At 33.3% G+C, this 22,156-nt stretch overlaps 3 protein-coding genes and 1 non-coding gene across 5 annotated transcripts; 3 read left to right on the top strand and 1 right to left on the bottom strand.

Annotated features, from left to right (window-relative positions):
• The first annotated feature begins 441 nt into the window (after nucleotides 1–441).
• LOC107422434 (glutamate receptor 1.2) lies at nucleotides 442–4,340 on the top strand. The gene is made up of 5 exons (XM_048476827.2): nucleotides 442–789; nucleotides 1,332–2,572; nucleotides 2,676–2,988; nucleotides 3,091–3,470; nucleotides 3,833–4,340. Exons 1-5 carry the CDS (start codon nucleotides 495–497, stop codon nucleotides 4,205–4,207), a joined length of 2,604 nt encoding a protein of 867 aa, XP_048332784.2. The 5' UTR covers nucleotides 442–494; the 3' UTR covers nucleotides 4,208–4,340.
• A 5,253-nt stretch (nucleotides 4,341–9,593) lies between these two features.
• On the top strand, nucleotides 9,594–9,685 carry TRNAY-GUA (transfer RNA tyrosine (anticodon GUA)). Its single transcript is given in 2 exon segments — nucleotides 9,594–9,630; nucleotides 9,650–9,685. It is a non-coding gene; the product is annotated as a tRNA-Tyr (tRNA).
• On the top strand, nucleotides 9,678–14,707 carry LOC107422420 (actin-related protein 2/3 complex subunit 4). Of its 2 annotated transcripts, none has more exons than XM_025075434.3 (8): nucleotides 9,678–9,942; nucleotides 10,307–10,372; nucleotides 10,745–10,893; nucleotides 11,564–11,591; nucleotides 11,797–11,871; nucleotides 13,142–13,246; nucleotides 13,442–13,531; nucleotides 14,374–14,707. In XM_025075434.3, exons 3-8 carry the CDS (start codon nucleotides 10,808–10,810, stop codon nucleotides 14,461–14,463), a joined length of 474 nt encoding a protein of 157 aa, XP_024931202.1. In that variant the 5' UTR covers nucleotides 9,678–9,942; nucleotides 10,307–10,372; nucleotides 10,745–10,807; the 3' UTR covers nucleotides 14,464–14,707. The 2 variants fall into 2 exon arrangements, with proteins under 2 accessions (XP_024931202.1, XP_015887343.1); XM_016031857.4 differs by having other exon boundaries at nucleotides 9,696–9,942; nucleotides 10,841–10,893.
• A 120-nt stretch (nucleotides 14,708–14,827) lies between these two features.
• On the bottom strand, nucleotides 14,828–16,908 carry LOC107422433 (U4/U6 small nuclear ribonucleoprotein Prp31 homolog). Its single transcript, XM_016031884.4, has one exon. It carries the CDS (start codon nucleotides 16,488–16,490, stop codon nucleotides 14,997–14,999), a length of 1,494 nt encoding a protein of 497 aa, XP_015887370.1. The 5' UTR covers nucleotides 16,491–16,908; the 3' UTR covers nucleotides 14,828–14,996.
• Nucleotides 16,909–22,156: the final 5,248 nt, after the last annotated feature.

Raw genomic sequence — 22,156 nt, 5'->3', positions numbered from 1 at the left:
CTCACATAAGTCAAGAAAATATATAAGCTACCTCAGAATTATAATAAGATTATAAAAAATAAAAATAAAAATAAAATAAGTAAAAGTGAAAAAAACTAAACGCCGTGTTTTATGCTTTCAACGATTAAACGCTCTTGTATTACTAGTCACAATCCGGCTGACGGGTTTAGTAAGATAGTCGTTGACTTTAAGTCATAACACTAGTCGTTGACTATGAGTGGAAGAAAATGAGAAAAATTTCTCAAAACTCAATTATTGCTTCCTTGGAAAATCAACACAGCTTTTTTTTGAAATAATACTGCATCATCAATTCCTTTGACAAAGCTAGGATATTTACTATTTTCTTTTTCTTGCTATTGGAGGGTGAGAATATTTGTTGATTCTGGATCATTATCCAAACAATAATGACTTTATCAATAACACAACATATGTTTTGAAATTTGCCCATATATATAAGGAAGATAATAGTAGAAAATTTAAGTCTACTCTATAATATGGAGACTAGAAACTGGGAAAAAAATTCTCATATTATTGCCGTTTTATTTACTGTAATTTTCTCTAGCCTTATTGTTCAATGTGTTGCCGATGATTTTAACAATATTACTCATCATAAGGATGAGGTCCATGTGGGGGTGGTTCTGGATATGGGATCAAAGGAGGGGAAGATTGTTCACAGTTGCATTTCCATGGCAGTTTCAGATTTCTACCAGTTGCACAATAACTACACCACAAGATTACTTCTTCATGCAAGAGATTCTAAAGGAAAACCTCTCCATGCTCTGTCTGCTGGTAAGGCTTTGACTAGCTAGCTGGTTTTCTTTACAAATTGCCAATTTTTCTTTATTTATTTATTTATTTATTTTTTCCAAATATTTGATTAGTCATCTTTGGTAGTAGGGACTTCAAAGGCTAAGACCATCTCTGTCAAAATTCTTTGTCCAAGTATCTTGGTTCACACAACCTTCTCATCTAAACTAAATTCGGTCCCTGACTCTAAAATTGTTTCTAATCGTTTAAGCATTATTGCTAAGTCTACATTGGATAAAATATGTTTATAGCCTGTTAATAGCAAATAAAGTACAAAAACGTGAACAAAATAAGTTCAAAATAGGCTTAGTAATGTTGCTTAGAGGTCATTTCTCTATATATAATTATGAATTCAAATAGTCTCTGCTGTATGTGAAAACGCATTGATAATCTTCAAAATTACAAAACTTGATGAAGGTTAATCTGCTTATTATTATTATTATTATTTTTTTTTTTTGGGTCAGCTTTTGATAATTGAAAATATAAATAACTAATAACCAAAGTGATTTTGATTAAAAACGCAGCTTTTGATCTCTTGGATAACATCAAAGTAGAAGCAATCATCGGGGCACAAACTAGAAGGGAAGCAAAATTCTTGGCAGAGTTAGGAGACAAAACAGAAGTTCCTGTAATTTCTCTTTCTGAACCAAGTTCTTATCTTCGCTCTAACAAGCATCCCTTCTTTATTCAGAGCACACAGGACGTTGAAAGTTGTCAATTTAAAGGTATTTCTGACATGATTAATACTTTCAAATGGAGGGATATCATACTTATTTATGAGGACACAGATTTTGCGAGAGATATCATACCATATATGGTTGATTCATTTCATGAAAATGATATTAATGTGACATATAAGTCTGCCATTTCTGACTCATACACAGATGATAATGTTGTCGAAGAGCTCTACAAACTTATGGACTTTCAAACTAAGGTGTTTGTCGTGCATATGTCAGAAGCTCCCGTGTCCAAACTTCTCATCAATGCAAAAAAGGTAGGAATGATGAGTGATGGGTATGCTTGGTTTGTGACAGCATCTACTATGAACCTCGTGAGTTCTGTAGACTCATCTGTAATAGGTTCCATGCAAGGTTTAGTAGGTTTCAAGTCTTATATTCCTGCAACAAAAGATCTTCAGAATTTGGCTTTAAGACTCAGAAGGAAGTTTTCCATTGAGTTAAGTGTCTATGGCATTTGGGCATATGATTCAATTTGGGCTCTAGCAGAAGCAGTTGAGAGGGCAAGGGATTATAATAAACTCGTTTCAGGCATAAAAAATGGTTCACTTCTTGTGGAGGAGATTTTGAGAAGCAGATTTTTGGGTTTAAGTGGTAACTTTCAGTTTATAAATGGAAAACTAACCTCTAACTTATTCGAAGTAGTAAATGTGAAAAGTAAAGGGAAAACTAGAAGGGTGGGATTTTGGAATTGTAGCACAGAAGAAGCAAATAGGAGAAGACATATATCATCTGCTCATGATCTTAAAGAGCCAATCATATGGCCTGGAGGATCATTAACAGGTCCTAGAGGTCAAGTCATGAGTAGTACGAGCAAAATGAAGCTGAGAATTGGCGTTCCAGGCCATAATAAGTTTAAAGGATTTGTTGACTTGATTAAAGATCCTCAAACAAATTTGACAGTGTTCAGTGGCTTCTGCATAGAGGCATTCATACTTGCCATTAGAAAATTACCTTATCCAGTAGAAGTTGAATTCATCCCATATGGAGGAACATATAATGATCTTGTTTATCAGGTCTATCTTGGGGTAAGTTTTTTATTTAAAGAAATTTTTTTACATAAAAGGCATATCGGTATTTCATTTGATTGATTTGTTTGTTGTTTTGCTGTTGGAAATGTGAACAAATTAGAACTTTGATGGGGCTGTGGGCGATATATCGATCACATGGGAGAGATCCTTATATGTTGATTTTACAATATCACATACCAACTCAGGTTCTATTGCTATGGTGGTGCCAAACCAGGGCAGCAAAAGAAGCATGTGGATTTTCTTGAGACCTCTTGCAGTAGATCTTTGGATAACAACAACAGGTTTCTTTATCTTGACTGGTTTTGTGGTGTGGATAATTGAGCATCCGATCAACCAAGAGTTCCAAGGCTCATCATCCCAACAAATTGGGACAGTGTTATGGTTCACCTTTTCGACCCTCGTTTTTGCTCATAGTAAAGCACTCTCTATACTCTTCGTATTGCTCTCTCAGTCTTAATTTTTTTGAGTTTCCAATATTACCAGATGAGGAACTAATGTTCTGTTTTAAATTGCAGGGGAGAAGTTATTAAACAGCTTATCAAAGTTTGTAGTGATTGTGTGGGTGTTCGTAGTGCTTATATTGACTAACAGTTATACTGCAACATTAACTTCAATGATGACAGTTCAACAAATTCAATTAAATCCAAAGGGAAATTATTTAGGATATCAATTGGATTCACCGATTCAAGCTTCTATTTTTAGTTTAAATTTTGAAGGATTCAAGCCATATAGCTCACTTGAAGAATATGCAGAAGCTTTATCCAAAGGTAGCAAACATGGTGGTGTTTCAGCTATAGTTGATGAAATTCCATACATCAAGAAATTTGTTGCCAAGTATCCTGGTGATTACACGGTGAAGACTGTGCCCATGTCTAATACGAATGGTTTTGGCTATGTAAGTGACTTACGAAACCAAAATTCAATCTCTTATATTGTTGAAACTTGAACTACATCTACTGTAAAAGTATTTAAGCTTTTAGGTAGCAAACACAATATGTATATCGTCACACACCCTTTCATATATAGGCCGGTCCATTTTCGGTTCAAATTATCCCCTCGCACACACCAACTATCCCAAAAGCTTAATATGTTACCAAGTGGACTTAATATATTTATCCTCACACATATGCATCAATTTCATTGTTATTAACTTGATTGTTCATGCATTTAAAAACTGTTTTACAGTTCTAAAAATAAAGATTTTATAATATATTGGATCTTAACTTTTCTTTTTCTTGATTATCTCCTGATCTGCAGGCTTTTCAGAAAGGTTCATCTTTGGTCCAAGACATTTCAAAGGAACTTTCAAAACTAAAGGAAGCAGGAGAGTTAGCAGTTCTAGAAAAGAAATGGACTTGTTCCAGAGCTTACAGCGAAGAAGCTTTATTAACTCCATCTGACGATTCTGCAAATGACCCTCATGTTCTTAGACTTGATTGCTTTCGTGGTTTATTCCTTATTAGTGGAATTTCTTCAGCTTTAGCTCTTCTCTTATTCTTTTCTTTGGCCATTAAAGAAAAGATGGAGTTTCTCAAGTATCGTAATATTGTACAGCTTATGGCACTCTTGCAGAGTGTGAGAAAGTACCTCTCCAATAACGTTTCTGATGGAAACAACTATACCAGTACATGATCTAAGTATAATCTTGATGTTGAGTAAGTTAATGAGGTTGTTATCAGATTTCCTAATATTTTGTTAACATGGTTACTTTGCTAGTTGAATTTGTTTGTATGACTATATCAAAGAATTTTATAAACGATTTTGCAGCGTAATTTCTGTTTTCCTACTTTGCTGAAAGTGTGATTTATTAGTATATTCTTGAACATTTATGTGACAGCTTGTGGTCCCTAACAAGGAATTTAGGTTCAAGAGAATAATGTAGTTCACTTTAAGTATATTCAAGGGGCAGTAGTAGTGGTTTCATGCATGAGTTTTCAGTAATTCACAAAAAAAGTCATGATTTCTTGAGTGTGAATACGAAAACTGGGACATGGTGGAGAATGGCCAGGGAGAACTGTAGATTATCTTAAGTACTTTTTTAGTGCTCCAAAGGGGTGCATCAAACTTATTGTTTTGCAAGAAGTATGGAAGCGATGCAAGATGAAGAAGCCTGGAAGATTTTCACAACAGGAGTTATAGGATGCGTACTATCTATAATAAATTTCCAATGGAAAATTTTCACAATATGAATCAGTACCACATGAAAAATTTACAGAAAACTAACATGAGTAAGATTGTAGATGACTATACGTTGTCTCCCTTAAACTAAAGGGTGTCGTAGATACCTGCTTTCTCTGAATTTCTATCTCTTTATAAGATCAATTTCAATTTTCTTGGTTCTAAGGATAGGGACATTGAACTGAATGACGGAAAATTTGCTTATCCCTCCCAAATGAATAGAAATTATCAAGACAATCAAACTAGCAAGCATGCAAAATCTCTATCATCGAGTTAAATGCTACCTAAATTATAGACAAAAAAGCTACAAGTCAATGTAGCAGCACCACCATCACGTAGGTAGGAATGTACAGGAAGATACCAACCGAAACCCAGAACCAAGTACAAGAATCCGTTAATCCAGATTGCTAATTCCGATCAAACTTCTTGGGAAAAAAAGGTTGTTCAGAGAGTTATAATTGACACATGCATATGCATAAATATCTCCACAGATCATCTCTATAAGAAATTGACATAAAAAATTGACATATATATAGTATACAAACAAGTACATATGAAAAATAATAAGCAGAAACAGGGATCAATTACATGCATACAAAAAAAATTCATGTGCGAGATAATATTAATAAAGATAACCAAAAATGTTTTAAGCCAAGATAAAAACTTAGTAAAACATTAATGCAATATTCGGCCTACTAATATTGCATAATATCATAAGGTGTACAATTGTTTGACTCTGAATTGCATTGAAGTTTTTAAAAATATTCCTTAGACACTGACAGTAAAGCTGTTTAGCAGTAGAGACTAGAGATATTGGAAATTTTGTGCCTTGAGTACAAAATTAGACTTTCTAGAACTATCAGAAGCATATATTATTATAGCCTACTATTTTTGTAAGCTACAACTAATCTTTAGATGTATAACGAAAAGTAGAAGGATTGTTCCATAAGCTGACATTTTTCAAAATTTAGCAGCAAGTCATATGAACTTGAGATTGAAATAGACGTATAAGAATGTGAAATAAAGCATGTGTAGCATGTGTATATTTGCCCAATCAAAAATAGCGTTCATAATTTGAGACTCTCATATTATTATACAATTCTTGAAGACTAAATGATAAAAAAACCAATTTATTAACCCTCACTAAATCCATAACGTGATTTCTGCAAACTAAAATCTAAATCCCTTCATAATTTACTCAAAGAAGCAATGCACAAAATATCGATTTTCCCATAATCTAGTTTGTAAGTGATTCACCAAATATCTGAAAAAACTCAGTTTTGGGAGCTAAATAATCAATTTATTCAATACCAAATAGTTTGTAATTGCTAATGATTCCATAAACAATATGTCTTAACAACACACAAATCATCAAGCACTTCAAAGTACGAAATTTACAAAAGCTTGTTTCTTGGTAATTGATATAAAAAAACGCCAGAATCCTTGTCCACATGCCACTATAGTTATAATGATTAAAACATTCTTATCCAAAAACAAGCTCAAATATAAAAGAGCCTAGCAGCCCATGAAAATATACACAACAACCTCGACCCATTCAAAGAAGCATCCAACTCCAAAGACTTTTCAAACATGTAGATAACCTATAATGTGGGAAATCAGTAAGATACATACTTTTCAAAATACCAAGCTGCGAAGATACGCATAATCAATAGTTGAAAGTATAAATCATACAAACTTACGTAACTACACATTATGTATACGCATACAATGCAAACGTATATCTATACATAACCACATAAACATAAATGTTTATACACATACATAAATACACACATAAAACTGAAATATATTGTTATCAAATATGTTGAAACAGCTAAAAGATAACCCTCGAGGAGTTCAGAAAATTAAGCATGGTTCATCTAAAACAAAAATACTTTCATCTTATGCAACACATACGTACACCTATACAAAGGTACATACATTAAACTGAAATATATTGTCCCCATGTATGTTGAAACAGCTAAAAAACAACCCTCAAAAAGTTCAAAAAATCAAGCATGGTTCACCTAATAAAATTACTTTCATCTAATGCAATTCATTGTTACTATAAAGCTAATAATCGAAAATCCTATCACCAAGACACTGAAATGTCAGACAACATAAAATAATTTAAATGCAGCTCATGAAACATTTAGTTAAAGAGCTAACAAAGGCGCATCAATATCAATCCATTAATAACTGAATCCAAACAACAGATTTCAGGAGCCGAAAATTAAAAAGATAACATTTTTACTTTCAGCTTGGTTTAGTGAAAAACAGCAACAGATTTAAGGGACCGAGCATCATCGTGGTCCAAGTCAGAAAAGCCAACACCCCACCCTGGGCTATCAGTTTGAATATTACCCAAATAACCATCTCAGAAGTAAACGCTGTTCCTCTTCAACACAGTCACCAACCATATCCCATCAACAATATTACCTACCCCCACAAGCTGTTCGCAGAAATCCATTTACCTCTCTTTTCATTAAACAGGAAAACTTTTATAACAGGGGTTTTATAACAAAAAAAATCTTTCAACATACTTATGAATCAGAAATAAATGCCGAAGGGAACTCACCAAGTTGTCACAACAACGACAACAGTATATATGAGAAGCAAATTTAGTATCACGAAGGATCAACTGCTATAGTGAGTCCCACGATATTCACTGCATAGATTCTTCCATTATGAAAAGCAATATCCACATAGCGATAAGATATTTCACACCCACCATCAATATCTGTCCATTTTTTATCACCCATTTTTCAAAATTCCAATTTTCCGTCCGCAAGGATACCCATGACACAAAACTCATCCTCATTGTTTTAACCCATAACAACACTGTCATAAAATAGATGAATCAAATTCAAGATGGTATGACTTACCTACCTCTCTCACCCTATAATCCAATAATTTGATCCCCTTGTCCGATAGCCCACCAACATAACAAATTTCTCGATTTTATCTGAGACAAACTTTTCCCGGAATCTCTCCATTCAATCTTGACAAACCACTAGCTGTTCATTCTAGAACTCGATGAAGAAGAAGAAGAGCTTGAAGTCATCTTCACAATAGGTGGTTCGCTCTCTCAATAAGAAGTGATCTCTAACTGTGCTACAGCACTCGTCCGACTAGATTGCATATGGAAGTTTAAGAAGTGACCCATCTGGATTGAGGTGGGTTCTGGGTGGAAGAGGGATTGAAGAACGCCAAGCCCTGCAAACAGCACGTAGATGGAGAATCTCCATATGAGTCCTCAGACGCCTTGTAATCTCTTCCAACAAATCTATTATGAGGAATGGCCAATTTGATGGTGGAGTAAAAGAAGAAGATGATGATGATGATTTCCGTTGGTTATGGTGATTTTGAGCTCTCTTTCTTGAAGAAGAAGAAGAAGGACCCTCATCTTCTCCATTTTTGTCTATGTTTTTTGGATCCTAATTCTCGACACCCCAAGTGCTCTTGTAGAAATGATGCGCGCTTAGGCATTGGATTTGGATTCAATTCCAGTTGAGAGAATTGGTAAGATTACGAATTTAACACTATGTTAAAGAGGGAATTGTGCACAAACTAGGGGCATTTTGGTAAAAATATTCATTAATGGATAAAAATAAAAATAAAATAAAATAAACTAACAAGTTATAACTAATGACAACCATTAACATATAAATTATTAAATTATCTTGTTTGTGCTCGTTTTGGTTTTCCATTTTTCTTTTTGATTTTTTTGAATACCAAAACAAAATTATTATTTCTTATGAATGGATTTATGGGCTCCTTTGTTCTACTTTTATTTTTTGGGAAATCATAATTTTTATTCGTTTCTTTAAATTATAACAATTAAAATCGAAGTAATTTCCACGCTAGTTTAACATCATCATCATCATCATCATCATACTACTATTACTACTACTAATAATAATAATAATATGATATTGAAAGTTGTAAAATGACCTCAAATTGAATTGTACATTATAATTAGGTATAATTTCTTTAATACTTTGCTTGTATATTATGGTTAAAGAACTTGCATTGTTTAGGAAATTCCTTAGTTTTCTAATAACGTTTAAGGAAGGATTTGCTAGTATCTTTACATAAGGTTGATAGAACTAACCCTACCAAATGGTATATATAGTAGTTAAAAATAAGAGTGATTGATTTATTAAAGGCAAAGATTAGTTTGATGCCCAATTTCTTTAAAAAATAAAAATAAAAATTGAGAACTTCATTTGCAAAGTGAACGAAAAAGATTAAACACGTTTGTGGCCCTATTCGCACACCTACTTATAAAAAGCACATTGTTTTCTTATACCAAATCTAAATTTGAATCTCACCGTATACAATATCAAAAAATAAATAAACAAACAAAATGATTTACACAAATTTACCTTTACAAATAAAAAATAAGACTAACAAGATACAGTAAAATAATTTAATTTGAGCTTAAAGTTCCTTATATACTTTCAAATAGAAAAAAATTCTCCTTTAATTACAACAATTTAACTAGTGGTATACAACACGCAATTTATCTTAATTTGGATATAAAATTAGATTAATCTATTATCCTGTATTGTTAGAGAGCATTTTAAGCTGGATTTTTCCGCATGATCATCCATGGCCTTTTTTTTTTTTTTTTTGGTGAACATAGAAAAGGCCTTCGAGGCATTTGTAAGCAAATAAGTTCAACTGCGAGCATTTCTCTGACCTTTTCTATTGAAGGTCGATCACTTGATTTCATTTTGCACGCACCATAATGTACCTTGGGGCATGGATAAGGATAGTTGTCAATTGAACCTTTTATATTTATATATAAAACATATTTTGTTGCCGTACTTCCATACCGACCTTAGCTCAGTTGGCAGAGCGGAGGACTGTAGTCGGGTCAATCCAATAGCCATCCTTAGGTCGCTGGTTCGAATCCGGCAGGTCGGATTTTTTATTTCGTTTTGGGAAAATAATATTATTTTATTTTATTTATTGTTACTTTTTTAATTTACGGAGGTCAGTGGAAAATAAACTTCTTCCTCAATCCCAATAGACTCAAGAGGCGCGTTTTAGCCGACATTTCTTCGAGTTACAGTTACACGGCGCACATTAGCAACCTGTAAAAATCCCATTGTTAAACATTGTTCTAAGCAAAACTCCTATTTGCAGCTTCAGATCACTCTCTCTCTACACTCCAAATAATGGTAAATCTGTTTAATTTTTTTTTAATTATTTTCCACTTGCTGTTTGGCTGCTGAGAAACTCCAGTAAAGCAAAATTTGTGGTCGAATTTTTCGTTACTGAGCTTAGACTTGCTGAATCTAACACTTTCTTTGCCGATTAATCAAGGACTACATAAAAAGCATCACGTTTCAGAATTCTATAATTTTTTTTTTTTTTTGGGTCCTTTTTTCCTCTCTGTGTTGCTGAAACAAAGCTTTAAGGAATTAAATTGTTAAAAGAGATTTTATAAGTTTTTAGGGTTAATTTGCGTTACTTTGTATGTTAAATTTACTGGTATTGAATTAATCATAAGTAATTTTTGATGTTGATTTGGAACAATTTCAGGCAACCTCATTGCGGTTGTACTTGACTTGCATACGAAACACTCTAGAGGCTGCAATGTGTCTGCAGGTATTAATCATTGTAAAATGTCGATTTTTACTATTATTCCACAGCTAAGTAAGATGGCCTGGTTATTTTAATTGCGGGTTGGAAATATATATTGGAACAAAACTATTTGGGTTTTGCTATAACCTTGAATTCTGTTTAAAGAAGATCAATTGTATCAACAATCAAATAGAAATTGTTAACATTTTTTGTTTGTTTAGGTCATGGTTGCATGCACTCCCTGTTAATGTAAAAATGTAGTTTTCTTGCATCCAGAGTCCGGGGGGGCGATACGCCTTTGGAAAAATTCTTTCTTGGTCTGTGATTTATCTTGATTGTGATTGCTTGTGACAGCTAATCTTTTTACTAATTTCTTTTTCTGTGCCATGAAAGCAGGCATTTGAAAATCAATTTTTATTTTAACACCACCCTCAGATCTCAGTTTACTACACCTGCTTGATGCTATACCTTGTGTCTGTATGCTCCTTGCAGAACTTTCCTTGTCAAGAAGTTGAAAGGCATAACAAGCCGGAGGTTGAGCTCAAGTATGTCCTAGCAGCTCCTTTTAGGAATGGATTTTTTATTTGTATTTCCAAGTTTTACAGAAAAATTCAGTAGGTACTATCAAGTGGCAATAGAAATAAATTTTGCATATAATGTCTTTTCAAGTGAGAAATAACTGTCATAAACTTTGCATTTTCATGTAGAAGGTAGTTCCTAAAGCTTTTAATCCAATTCTTCACTTCCTTTTTGTTATAATAATGTTAAGTTAGGCACAGGTTTTAAGCTGGTAAATTTCCAGGTTTGTGCATCTGCAAAGCATTGAAGTTTTCCTTGCAATCTTACCCAGTATTATTTTACAAGCACATCTAAATTGCATAAGTGAGGTCACCTTATATCTTCATATAGTCATGCATTTTGTAGCTGAAACATCCTGATTTAATTAGCATACAAAATAATGCTTTTAGAAATTGGTTTTGTATGTACCTGAAAATGTCAGTTCTCAGTTATGTCATGTTGTTCCTTTTCAAACTTTATTCCCAGTGGGTTGAGAAAATATAATGGATTTCATCTCTCTCTCTCTTTTTGGTAATTTCATTTTGTAGATTTTACCTTCCTTTTCTGATTTGCAGTTAAAAGTACTAATAGATACATCATCAACTTTACTCTGTTATATTGTAATAATAATTTATAATTTTTTCTTCACATTTGCAGGACCAGCCCAGAACTTCTACTAAATCCTGTAAGAACTATCTTGCTATTCCTAAGAAATAGCAGTCCTTATACAATGTTATTTTATAGCTTTTCATGCCTGCCCATAGTTCTGTAATTGACTGGTTAATTGTGTCTTGTTTTTCTTTTTTTCCTTTGACCCTTTACATTATGCATTCAAATTATCACATTTTAATTAATATATTATAATCTTATGTATATAATTGCTGTTGTAGGTTGTGATTTGTCGAAATGAGGCTGAAAAATGCTTAATAGAGACTTCCATTAATTCCCTGCGCATAAGCCTCAAGGTGATTACAAATATTTTAGTTCTTAGTTTCTTAGATTCTTAAATACTTTCTTGTGTGTGATGTAAACAACTGGTGAATGAGGAATTTAGCATATCCGAAAATGTGGAATTGAGACTTACATAACAAGACTTTTTTCTTTCAGCTTAGCAGATCTACAATTTTTTTTTTTTCATGACAAATCTGCTTTTCTTGGTAATTTTGTTGTTGCGTACATTAAATTTAGTTTTATAAGCCTTCATATTATGTCAGAATTTTTCCTTTATATGAATCTTATTGGTGGACAGTGCATGAACTGTCTTTCTATTTTTTTTTTTTTTTTTTCTTGGCAAATCTGCTTTTCTTGATAATTTTTTGTTGTCTACATTAAATTTAGTTTTATAAGCCTTCATATTATGTCAGAATTTTTCCTTTATATGAATCTTATTGGTGGACAGTGCATGAACTTTCTTTCTATTTGTATTGGTTTGGCCAGCATGAAAAATGATTGGTTTGAAGAGTTTTTTCAAATGATTTAGATATGGTAATACTCCAACTGAGTATAAGACAGAAGTAGAGAAGTTTTTAGAACCATATAGGAAATTTTCTCGGATAACATCCAGAAGTCTTGATTATCATGGATCAATCATAAAGAGAGAGAGAGAGAGAGAGAGAGAGAGAGAGAGAGAGAGAGGAGGGCATTTATACAGGCTTAGATAATTTTCTTGCTTTTTGTGTAAAGAAGATGAGGAGGAAGATGATCACCTTATTATTCACGATAAGGTGGCTATGGAGGCTTTGTCACCAATTCAGATGGCCATTCCCAAATCTATCCAGTGGCTCTTAGAATCCTGGAGAGGCTTCAGGATGCATAATCAAGAATGTCATCTATGTTGGTCGGTGCTCTGAAGGTGTTGAAGCAATTTTTTTTTTTTTTTTTTTGCAGCTAAATCTTTAGATTCTAAGCTCCTTGTTTGTTGGGTCACATGGAACTATTTATTTGTGTGCCTTTGTCTTGTGAATCGTTGAACCAAATGGGCATGTAAAATGTAGATTATGCTTCTTTCGTGTTGAATCTAACCTTGGTTTAGTTCTTTATTGTAATGACCCTTATTGAAATTCTTTTCGTTACCTGTTGACAAAAAATGATGCATTCAAAACTACATTTGTGCATGATATTAGTCGTACTACGTAAACTAGTTCGTTGCACATGTCGAATTATTTTTACCAAAAATTGCAATATTTATCCTATTTCATTTCTGCTTATCTTTTATGTTGTTCCCCTCTTGCATAGGTAAAGCAGGCAGATGAGCTTGAAAACATACTAACTAAAAAATTTCTTAGATTTTTATCGATGAGAGCAGAAGCATTTCAAGTATTGAGGAGAAAGCCTGTACAGGTATATATGAATTACCTCATGGATATGAAATTATATCTTTTAAATTTGTAGTGCTTGATAAGTTCAGGTTACTATTCTTGAAATTTGGGATGAATTTGTAGGATTGATATGTGAAATGACACAGATTTCTGCAGTTCATCCTAATTATATCATGACTTCTCTTACCATTTGTCCTGCCTTTTTCTTTCTGTGCAGGGTTATGACATTAGCTTTCTTATAACAAACTACCACTGCGAGGACATGCACAAACACAAGCTCATTGATTTTATAGTACAGTTCATGGAGGTAAGAATTTTGTTGACCCTTCACTGTTCCATTTATTGCATACATGTAATCTGAGATATTCCATTTTGTGTTTAACCTTAATCCATCTAGGACATTAATGGGTCGCCATAATTTCTGTACTTAGTAATCTGCAAGAACTTCATATCAGAAGTTGTTTAAAATAGTTTAGGATATTAGCTTTTCCTTCCCCCACCCCCTTCTAAGGGAAAAGCAGGGTTTAGTTTTGGATTTGCCATGACTTGGCTTGTGGCTCATATTAATGGGGGTTTAGTGCAATTTAACTTTCCTTCCATGGATTCCAGTTTCACAATACAAGATGTAGCTCAGACTTTTCTTTTATGGTATTAGATTTCCAGAAACCATTGTCGCTGGATTTTCTTCCCCTCCCCACCCAAACAAAAAAGTCATACTCACATAGGAAGGAGTTAGTTTCAAGAGACTTTTTCATTTTCTTCTACTGCTGTGGACATAAATCTGTTATATTTGTCAGTCTAGGACTGTTTTGTGTCCTAGTCGTATGATTCATACAGGGATCTTACAAAACTAGAAATGGTATTCTTGGGTATATGCATTTGAAATGGTACAAATACCTTTTATCGATGGCAAATTACTTTCTATTAATGGCAAAAATTGACAATCCTGTTCACCCTTCTTATTCAATTTTGAATTTTATTTTATCATTATTGTTATTTTTTTGTGAGCTGCTCTTTAATAGATGAAAGTTTGGATGCTCAAGTAAAAGATGTTCGCTGCTGATAATTTTTGCTTCTTTCTTCCTTGGTATTTCTCCATTGTAAGATTTCTGCATCAAAGATTCTTACGCCCTTTATCCCGTATTGCAGGACATTGATAAAGAGATTAGTGAACTGAAGATGTCAGTGAACACACGGGGAAGGCTGGTGGCAACGGAGTTTTTGAAGCAATTTGTATAACAATTTGACAACTATCATGCTGCTCATGGGCTTGTCACTATCAGATCTTGCCCTACCATCCTTCAGTTTTTCCCTATAAGGAATACAACCATGGTTTTGAGTGTCTTTGAACCATCCACAGGCCATATGCATATAATGCTTTTCATAGTTTAGAATGGCTAAAGGATGTAGAAACTGTTTGGCTTTGTTTGTAAAAGATCTTATCTTTTTAACTGGAATTGAAAACTATTAGATATTTAATCTAGTCATTTGGGTATGAATTAATATTATACACTAAGAAAACACAAACATTAAAATAAAAGCTACCAAAAAAATAAATAAATAAAATTGAACATTGAATGTACAAAATTTTTAAGAATGTATAATTTTGGGCAAAATATTTAAAAAGTCGTTGTACTATAAGAGACTAAAAGATTTATATTCTCCTCAAAACACCTATGGCTTCGAAAGATAATACATGTTAGACTTTGATGTCAATTTTGTATTAACAAAATATTTATAATACATCCTATATGTGCATTTTTCTGTATGGCTCAGGTCCTCTTGATCTTTGAAAAAGTGGCCGTATCAGAGAAATATTTGCTCTGTGTTCCACTGTCAAGCTGGTGTAGTGTATGAGCCTGTGGTTTCTTGAGTTCAATCTCCTGCACAGGTGTAAATGCTAAACTTGAAATCAATCCAGATGTAGCATCACTGCTCCCATAAAGCTTTTCCTTGAACTTTTTATTAACTCTTGCAACAAGTTTGTTCCTAAGAACCGTTGATACATGCAACTTGCTGCTCCACCGAGCTTGACGAAGCATTCCATAACCGACCCCAAGTCCGTCCCCTAAAGAAGTCTCTTCAGGCTTCCCAAATAGCATCCTATTAGCCAGCGTCCGCACCTCTGTCATCGCATATATTTCCTTCCGTTTCCTAAGCCGACGACCACCTCTCTTCTTCTTTTTAGGCTTTTGAGAGTCAGGAACTGGAATTTGTTTAGGTAGCTTAGCAGGATGAGGCTCTTGCCAGTTGTGAATTTTCTTTTGGATCTCTTCCCGTAAAGCCCTTCCAGTGTCCCCAGATGGATCTCCTCTTAAAGAATCTACTCGTGCTGCAAGTGTTGACTTTGCAGCCAAGGGTCTGCAAGCGCGCTTCCTCAGAGGAGTTGGTGTATTTTGAAATATATCTGTCTGCGCAATGTAACCTGCATGGGATTGTGTTGTTGCGGTAGAGAACCCAGCAGGGTTTTTTTTCTTGTCACCAAGAAGCTGAACATCACAAGCAGGCATCTTAGCCAATGCTGCAAGACCACCAGCAGCGGTGATAAGTTTTGCAGCAACAGTGCTTCCAACAATTGCAGAAAGATTCGGTGCAATATATCCCATTCTTCTTCCTACAAAATCAAGAAGCTTCTTCTTTGCTGAATCAAGAGAAAGGGCTCTATCACAAGCATCGATCGTTTTGCGAAGAATTTCATCAGGAAGTGGCTTGCCACTAGTAGTTGATGCTGTAATTGACACTACCATAATAATTGCTGGAGATAGAAGACCCTTTAAATCGACAAGGGTTACATCCATCTCGTTTCCGATCTTCTTAACAACTCGAACATAATTGATTGGATGAAGCACGAGTGATTCAAGCTCGGGAAATTTCAACCGGTACTTGTCACGAATAAAATTGTGGATGATAAAAATTTCTTCTTCAATAGCAACTGACAAGAAGTTGCATTCCACAATCAGCTGGTATTCAGGATCATCATCTTCCAGGACTAAACGCTGATTTGAAACATCTTCGGAATCTTTCTTAAGTAGTGCATCTTCCACTTTCTGCATTATTTCAGCATATCTCTGAGTCTTTTGCAATTTCGAAACGCTATCTAAATCATCAAAATTTATTAGATTTTGATCTCTGTCTGCCAAGTCCCCATCAACAGCTTCTTCCAAGTTTGGAGCCTCAGAATCTTCTTCATCAATAAGATCGGCAGCATCATTATCAGATAGATCATCTAAGCCAGCAAGGAAAGAATTAGCAAAAGTAGTTGCCATTGTTTGTAAGCAACACGACCAAGACAGAAAAGAAAAACTAGCTATACGACGTAGTTCAGTTCCCCCAATGATTTTAAACAGATTCTCGTTTATTAATTGTCACTCTTTTTAATTTCCTAACAAGAAGGGAAACATAAAAAAATAAAAAAAACGTATATAAACTTCAAATTTGGAAAGTAGACGACTAGAAACCAACCTGACAACTAGAATGTTAGGGTTTTTCTGTTTTTTCCAACGGAGAAAAACAAAATCTGATTTGTTTTCAAAACCAAGTACACTGAGGAAGATGGTCAAAGTGGCTGGAGATAAAAGATGATTACGGAGAAATAAAAAATTGAGAAAAAAAAAAAAAAAAAAAAGGACGTTTTTGCGTTTTACTTCACGAGCGTCACCGTGGCCGGCGAAGAAGAAAGATTGAAATAAGAGAGAAAGAGAGAGAGAGAGAGAGTGGTTTTTGGTGGTTGAGAGTGTTTATATATATTTCGTATGTATAGATTCTTGAAGTTGTGGCGGTGTAACGGTCTGACTAGATTTTGAATTTGAAGTTTTGGCTTTCATAATTAATTATATTTCACTTAGAATCCTTTGGTTTTATCTTAATTTCGTTCTATATTTTTAAAAAAATATTATTATTTAAGGATAAATACATTTTAATATCTTTATAATTACAAACATTTGAATTGGAATTTACAAAATCAATTGTAACATATCAATATATCTGTTTTCAAAACCATTTTAAATTAGTCTAATTGAGATCAATTTTAACACCTGTTAATTTAGGATCACATGCATTTTAAATGACCCCAAAAATGATTTTCTATTTTTTCTCAAAATTTTATTTATTTATTTTATAAGAGTAAAAAAATAATTATATATTTTAGTACCTTTTAAAATTACTGAATTTTATTTTACAATTTTTAAAATTAATTTTTTTTATATTGATAAAATATATTAATTATTTTGTTTAACAAAATCTAAAAGTTAAAAAGAATTAGATATTAAAAAATTTTGAAAACACAATAAATATACCAAATAGTGAAAAAAAAAGTGGACAACCTTGAAAAAATATCAGATGCTCAAAAAAATATAATAGCCTAAGAGAATATTAGATGGTAAAAAAAAATTTTAAAAATATGATAAAAAATATATTCGATATTCGAGAGCTTGATAAAAATATCAGATATTAGAACACCTAATATTTTTTTTATCATCTGAATTTTTTAGACTCTTAAATTTTTCTTATAACATTTAGTATTTTTTTTTTTTTTTTTTTTTTTGAATTCTCGAGAATTTTTTCAAAATGAGGCTGAAAAATGCTTAATAGAGACGTCCATTAATTCCTCGCGCGTAAGCCTTAAGGTGATCACAAATATTTCAGTTCTTATTTTCTCATATGCTTAAATGCTTTATTTTGTGTGATGGAGTTAAATGGTGATTGTGGAATTTATCCTATGCCAAAAGGTTGAATTAAGGCTCATGTAAGTTGGCTAAGAACTTTTTCTTTCAGCCCAACAGACCTACACTTTTTTTTTTTTTTTCCATAATAAATCTGGTTTTCTCGGTAATTTTTAGCGTATGTTTTTGAAGTCTTTTGTATTAAGTAAGAGTTTTTCTCTTCTATGGGTTCAACCGACGCAATGGTTCAAAGAGTTTTTTAAATGATATACCATAATGGAATATGCAACAGAAATAAAGAAGTATTTAGAACCATAGCAGAAATTTTCTCAAAATAATATCCAGAATTCCTGCTTATCATGGATCAATCAGCAAAAGGGAGAGAAGATGAGGAGTAAGTTGATTGCCTTACCATACACCGTAACATGGCTAGGTAGGCTTCGTTACCTATTCACATGGTCATTCCTAAATCTATCTGGTGGCTCTTCGTATCCTGGAGAGGCTTCTGGATGCAAACGAAGAACCTGATCTTTGTTAACTGATGCTGCTGTGAATTGTACAGCATGTACGGGAGGTAATGATATAAGCAGACTTCTGAAGGTGTTAAGCATCTCTTTTGGATCTAAATCTTTAGATTATAAGCTCCTTGTTCTTTGGTCACATGGAACTATTTATTATGTGTTTGTTTTGTGAATTGTAGTGCAAAATGGGCACACAGAATGCAGAGTTCTGCTTCTTGTGTGGTGAAGTTAAACGTTGGTTTGGTTTCTTGTTGCAATGGCCCCTATAGAAAATCTCTTCATTACTTACATGATGTTAGTCAAACCGCATAGATGAGAGTTCTGCTTCTTTTGTGGTGAACTTAACGTTGGTTTGGTTCCTTGTTGTAATGGCCCTAATAGAAAATCTCTTCATTACTTACATGATGTTAGTCAAACCACATAGATGATCTTGTTGCACATGTCAAAGCATTGTTACCAAGAATTGCAATCTTTGTCCTATTTCATTTCTGCTTATGCTTTAATTTTTTTATAGATGAGTGCGGAAGTGTTTCAGGTATTAAGGAGAAAACCTATACAGGTACGTATGTATGTCTTACCTCATGGAGATGAAATTATATTTTTTTTAATTTGCAGTGCTTGAAAAGTTAAAGTTACTACTCTGGAAATTTTGGATGAATTTGCAGGGTTGTTATGTCAAGATAACAGGTTCCTACAATTCATTTGATTTACTTGACGACTTGTCTTGTCATTATTGGTGCCTCTTTGTTTCTGTGCAGGGTTATGACATTAGCTTTCTTATAATAAACTACCACTGTTGAGGAGATGCACAAACACAAGCTCATCGATTTTATACTACAGTTCATGGAGGTAAGAACTTTGTTGAACCCTTCATAGTGCCATTTATTGCATACATGTAATGGTTGTGTGATGTTATATTCCATATTTAATCCTAATCCATCAAGGATGTTTATAGATCCGCATAATTTTTCTGTACTTGGTAATCTGCAAGAACTTCTTGCGTGAAGTTGTTTAAAAACTTTTAGATATTAGCTCCCCACCCCTTCTAAGAGAAAAGAAGGGTCTAGTTTTGGAGTTGCCATTGCTCGGCTCGTGGCTTATATTAGCAGGGGTTTAGTGCAAAGTAACTTTCATTCCATGGGTTCCAGTTTCACAATACAAGATATGGCTCAGACTTTTCTTCTACGGTATTAGATTTCAATAAACCATTCTGACTGGGTTTTCTTTCAACCTGCCCCCACGTACTAGAAAGTGTCGCACTCACATAAAAAGTAGTTAGTTTCAAGAAAAGTGTATTTGTTTGGTTCTGTTTTTTTCATTTTCTTCTATTGTTGTGGACATAAAACTGTTATATGTGTCAATCAAGGACTCTTTTGCTTCCTAGTCAAATGATTCATATAGCAAATCTTACAAAAATACATATGGTATTCTTGGGCATATGCATTTGAAATCGTGCAAAAACCTTCCATCGATGGCAAAAATTGACAATCCTGTTCACCCTTTTATTCAATTTTTGAGTTTTATTTGTGAGATACTATCTAAAAGATGAAAATTTGGATGCTTAAGTGAAAAATGTTATCCATTGTTATTTTATGTTTTTTCCTTTGTATTTCTACATTGTTAGCTTTTTCCCTGAGATTATAAGGCCCTTTTCTCCTCAATTGGAGGACATTGATGTATAGATAAAGTGAACTGAAGATGTAAGTGAACACGTGGGGGTGGATGGTGGCGACGGTGTTTCTTAAGCAATTTGTTTAACAATTTGATAATTATCATGCTGTTTTGGGTTTATCACTTTAATATCTTGCCCTACCATTTTTTAATTTTCCCCTATTGGAATCCAACCCATGTTTCTAAGATTGCCTTTGAACCATCCACAAGTCATATGCATACAATTGTGAAAGGGCCAATTGATGGAGAACTATTATGTTATGTTTGTAAAAGACCTTTGTTTCCAGCTTTCAAAAGTGAATATACAAAGAGATACCATTTGCATATGTAACTTTCAATGTGAATACACATGGATCCTTGCTCTATATAACCTTTTTAGGAATTTTTTTAAGGGAAAAAAAAACTTTTTAGGAAATTTTTTAAACTGGAATTGAAACTAATTTTTGATTGAATCTAATCATTTTGGAATGAAGTTAATATTATACGCTGAAGAATCACAGCATCAAATAAAATCTCCCAAAAAAAAAAAAATCAAATTGAACATTAAATGTACAAAATTTTTAAGAATGTGCATACAAAAGTAGGGGCAAACTATATAAAAACTCCTTGCACCATATACAACTAAAACAATTGGTATCAAATTAATCAATGAAATCAAAATTATTTACATATTATTCTTTTCTAGATATTAATCCTTTAAATCGAAATGCTTATTAACTGGTCATTTTGCGCAATCTCTTACCATTTGGCAAAATTGATTTTCTCATTAAATAAAGTATGTTAAAATAAAAACTTTTCTTCAGTAAATTTTAAAAAAAATTGATAGATAATATCCAAAATAAATTGGTTTGTTGGTTTTGTTAACAATTATGTTGCAAACTATTTTGTTGGTTTAAACATTTATTTTTATTTATTCAAGTAATCATTTTGAATAATCATATGTCAAGTTCACAAAATCTAACCAAATAATAATAATAATAAGTAATAAAGATGCTAAAGTGACATTATTGAAAATTTTCTATTTTCACGAAAAAGTTTAAGAGGCAACTTGAAAGACAAAAATAAAATAAAATAAAATAAAATAAATAAATAATTTTAAGAGGCAACTTGAAACTTTTTTTTTTTTTTTTGGAAAGAAAAGGAAGTATTATTAATGAGCATCAACAGATGAGTACAAGTCAGCCAGAGTTAAAGGATCAAGCCACGCAGGGCCCACCTCTAACCAAGACTCAAACGAAGCTAAATGCACAGCATGTTTGGCAAGTGTACGTGCGACCACCATATTAGCAGCTCTGCCAACAAAAGTACATGAAAAAGCAGAATGATGTAAAAGCAAAGATTTAATTTCATCCACTAAAAAACAATTCTTATCCAAACTATCAGTGGACTGTTGAACCAACGTTGCTGCCGTCATGGAATCACTTATGATATCCCCATTAAAGAAACCAGCCTGAAGACAAAAATAAATACCTTCACAGATGGCCATCAGTTCTGCAGAAAGAACACTCCAGCAATTTGTGATTGGCATAGCTAAAACTCCTAATAACTCACCTCTACAATTTCAAACTACCACTCCAATACCCACAAGACCAGAATTAACCTGTAAGGCAGCATCCATATTTATCTTCAAGCAATTCCCAAGTGGTGGAGTCCAGCATATTTTGCTAGTTGGCATAGCATGTGTTAGTGATAAACTATTAGCCTCCTTATATTCAGTCTGTAACATAACCACACCATCCAGAAGGTTTTTATCACTTTTCACAATATTACCATGTACATAAGAGTTTCGCCTATTCCACAGACTCCATATAACCCATGCAAATTGTTCTTGCTGCATAGATGATGGACTAGAAAAAACAGAGCAGCAAAGAGAAACAAAAGAATCATGCAGGCTATGCTTAATGCAATTATAGAAGTCTAGTTCCTTCCAAACTCTTTTAGCAGCAAAACAGCCCCACAGCGCATGAAGAACCATTTCATCAGCACTTGCACAGATAGGACATAAAGTTGAAACATTCGGAAGTCTCCTTGCAAGATTGTACATACATGGTAAGGCATTGCCTTTATGTGGGATTAAAT

This window comes from Ziziphus jujuba, chromosome 3 (assembly GCF_031755915.1).
Source record: "Ziziphus jujuba cultivar Dongzao chromosome 3, ASM3175591v1".
NCBI lineage: Eukaryota > Viridiplantae > Streptophyta > Magnoliopsida > Rosales > Rhamnaceae > Ziziphus > Ziziphus jujuba.
This window is presented reverse-complemented; position numbering and strand designations above follow the sequence as displayed.

What these genes read in the sequence shown, in the direction of transcription:
- LOC107422434 (XM_048476827.2), top strand. Translation starts at nt 495, where the DNA reads ATGGAGACTAGAAACTGGGAAAAAAATTCTCATATTATTGCCGTTTTA. An exon ending in TTTATCAGGTCTATCTTGGG is followed by an intron (nt 2,573 to 2,675) that starts GTAAGTTTTTTA and finishes TGAACAAATTAG; the next exon opens with AACTTTGATGGGGCTGTGGG. An exon ending in GACCCTCGTTTTTGCTCATA is followed by an intron (nt 2,989 to 3,090) that starts GTAAAGCACTCT and finishes TTTAAATTGCAG; the next exon opens with GGGAGAAGTTATTAAACAGC.
- LOC107422420 (XM_016031857.4), top strand. An exon ending in CAGAACTTCTACTAAATCCT is followed by an intron (nt 11,592 to 11,796) that starts GTAAGAACTATC and finishes TTGCTGTTGTAG; the next exon opens with GTTGTGATTTGTCGAAATGA. An exon ending in TGAGGAGAAAGCCTGTACAG is followed by an intron (nt 13,247 to 13,441) that starts GTATATATGAAT and finishes CTTTCTGTGCAG; the next exon opens with GGTTATGACATTAGCTTTCT.
- LOC107422433 (XM_016031884.4), bottom strand. Translation starts at nt 16,490, where the DNA reads ATGGCAACTACTTTTGCTAATTCTTTCCTTGCTGGCTTAGATGATCTA.